We start from the raw sequence: 2,516 nt of genomic DNA, 5'->3' as shown, positions 1-2,516 counted from the left end.
GCCCCCCGCCTTTAAGCGGCGGGCTCCAGCAGGAAAAGCTGGAGGCCGGAAAAGAGTGAGACGGGTAGCGCGCAAAAGTAAAAGTGGAACGAGAGACAGAACGAGAGCAAGACAGACAGACATTACGAGAGCGAGACAGTTTGTCCCCGTACCACTGGTTGAAAACCACTGCTGTAGATCACTGCCGGTACGTGCGCTGGGAGCGCACCGTTTAAGTTTGAAAGTTGAAAAGTTTGTGTGTCTGAAACGCTATGTGATACAGTACAGTTTACACAGCACATGTTCTGTAGCTACTATTGCACTAAATGGTAACACTTGAATACGTTATGCAAATATGCAACTTGTTTGTTGAAATGTTAATAAATGGGAGCTTCCTCAAACAGCCATCTCTTTCCCGACAATCCCCTCTGTGCACGAACCCTTACATATGGTAATTAAACATTAAAACACCTGCGGCTTATAGTCCAGTGCGGCTTATAGTCCAGTGCGGCTTATATATGTACACATCATTCAATTTAGCTGCTGCGGCTTATATTCAGGTGCGCTTGTCCAGATTTGCACTTTAGTAAAAAATGTAACAGACATATTTATATTAATACAAGAAGTAAGTTAAACCTATAGTCCGAAAATTACGGTATATAGTAACTGTTCAAACAAAAAGTATTCTAACATATTAAATCAAGATGGTACAGTTTGTAGTTCTGGGTTAAATGCATCCAAATGGGATAAATTCAGGAGATTTTGGCTTATTTTTGAAATTGAAAATAAAGGGTTTAATAAACTGAGACTTCTTGGAGCTCATGATTTGAACCTTGTTTCTGTATCACCTGAACTTTAGAGTCTCGTACCTGAGCGTGACGATGATGGCGGAGGGCTGGGCGCAGGCGGTGATGAGCGTGACGATGAAGAGGAAGATGAGGAAGGGGATGAGCGTGCTGCAGGTGCGGTCGCACTTCCCCGACACGGCGTACCCGTTCTCGTTCAGGTACGTCTTCACGATGACGAGCTGCAGCTGGTTGGAGCCCGACGCGCTGGACGAGGGCGTGATCACCTGCCGACTCTGAACGCACGCGCAGTCCGAGTAGTTTCTGATCTGAGAGGGAAACATGGAGGAGGTTTAGAGACTTTAAGGTGAAACACGGCAAGCCAGAGACTTTGTAAACTATCTCTAATCCTTCAAAGATCATGGGGGGGAATCGGGTTGCTTGAAAGTAGCTCCATTTTAGAAGTTTAGAAGTCAAACAAAAAGAAGAAGTTGAGGAAATAATGTGCAATAAAAACATTGAATAAAATAGAAATATTTTTAAAAAGGTTTAGTCCAGATTTGGAATAACACTTTAGTAAAAAATGTAACAAAAATATTTATATTAATACAAGAAGTAAGTTAAACCTTAAAATGCAAACATTAAGCAAGAACATGTTTATTTATTTTTTAATTACAAGGAACACAGATTGATTTAATTCATATAATACATGAATTCAAAATAAACTCTCTCTCTCACCCCGGTGCTGTCGTTGGCAACGCTGCTGCAGCCGGCCAGGCAGGGGTTAAAGTACGTGATGCCGTCGGAGCCGCACACCGGAGCGTACTCATGGATCTTACAGCCGCAGTTCACGTTACAACCTCCGGTCAGGTTCCTCTGGGTCATGGTGAGCGTCGGCCTGCAGAGGGGCAACACACAGAAGATCATCAGGGCTCACACTCCCTTTATTTAGATGCCTTGATAGGAGATAGGAGGAGGAAACAAGGAAGGAAAGGCGTTGGGGAGAAATCTAAGGAAGTGTATGACGGACTGGAAAGAGCGAGGAAGTAGGGATGCAAGAGAGGAAATGTCTTCTCTTCCAAGCTGTCCTTGGATATTTTCCATCACTGCCATGTCACCTCTGGTTGTCTGTCTGCTATCCTGCAGAGATCTGAGAGCTAGCTTCCTCCCCGACTTCGGCCACAAATGGGCGATAAAAACGAGCCGTGTGTTCGGACACAACGGGAAATTATTCAGCGGGAGAAAAGGCAAACTGAAGTCTACAAACGTCTGTCTCTGATACGAGAGAAAGCATTTGAAAGACTCTGTTTTACTCTGAGGATTAACGAGAGACCTGAGAGACGTGACATTAAAATGTCTACTTTTAGATAAACTACCTGTGTGTTTAAATGATCAAACGTCACACATTGGTGGATTTGTAAGAATTAAAGTTTGATCGTTTCATGACAGCACAGTGCAGTCTGATGTCTGTCACAGGAAAAAAAGACTATTTTCTATACTAATAGTTCCTCCATCCATCCATCCATCTTCTCCCGCTTATCCGTGGTCGGGTCGCGGAGGTAGCAGTTCCAGCAGAGAGCCCCAAACTTTCTTTTCCCTGGCCACATCAACCAGCTCTGACTGGGGGATCCCAAGGCGCTCCCAGGCCAGCGAAGAGATATAATCCCTCCATCTGGTTCTAGGTCTACCCCTTGGTCTCTTCCCAGCTGAACGTGCCTGGAACACCTCCCTAGGGAGGCGCCCAGGTGGCAT

At 44.9% G+C, this 2,516-nt stretch overlaps 1 protein-coding gene across 1 annotated transcript; it reads right to left on the bottom strand.

Annotated features, from left to right (window-relative positions):
- Positions 1 to 848: 848 nt before the first annotated feature.
- On the bottom strand, positions 849 to 2,215 carry LOC104964238 (solute carrier organic anion transporter family member 5A1-like; the record flags this gene model as incomplete). The annotated part of the gene is made up of 2 exons (XM_010792979.1): positions 1,503 to 2,215; positions 849 to 1,093 (listed from the first exon to the last, which is right to left on the bottom strand). Coding segments are annotated over exons 1-2 (434 nt in total), but the record flags the coding sequence as incomplete, so codon positions are not given.
- Between the last annotated feature and the right edge of the window lie 301 nt (positions 2,216 to 2,516).

Source organism: Notothenia coriiceps, unplaced genomic scaffold, assembly GCF_000735185.1.
Source record: "Notothenia coriiceps isolate Sejong01 unplaced genomic scaffold, NC01 NC01_scaffold00036899, whole genome shotgun sequence".
NCBI classification, from domain to species: domain Eukaryota; kingdom Metazoa; phylum Chordata; class Actinopteri; order Perciformes; family Nototheniidae; genus Notothenia; species Notothenia coriiceps.
The sequence above is the reverse complement of the archived record's forward strand: the minus strand, read 5'-3'. Positions and strand labels throughout refer to the sequence as shown.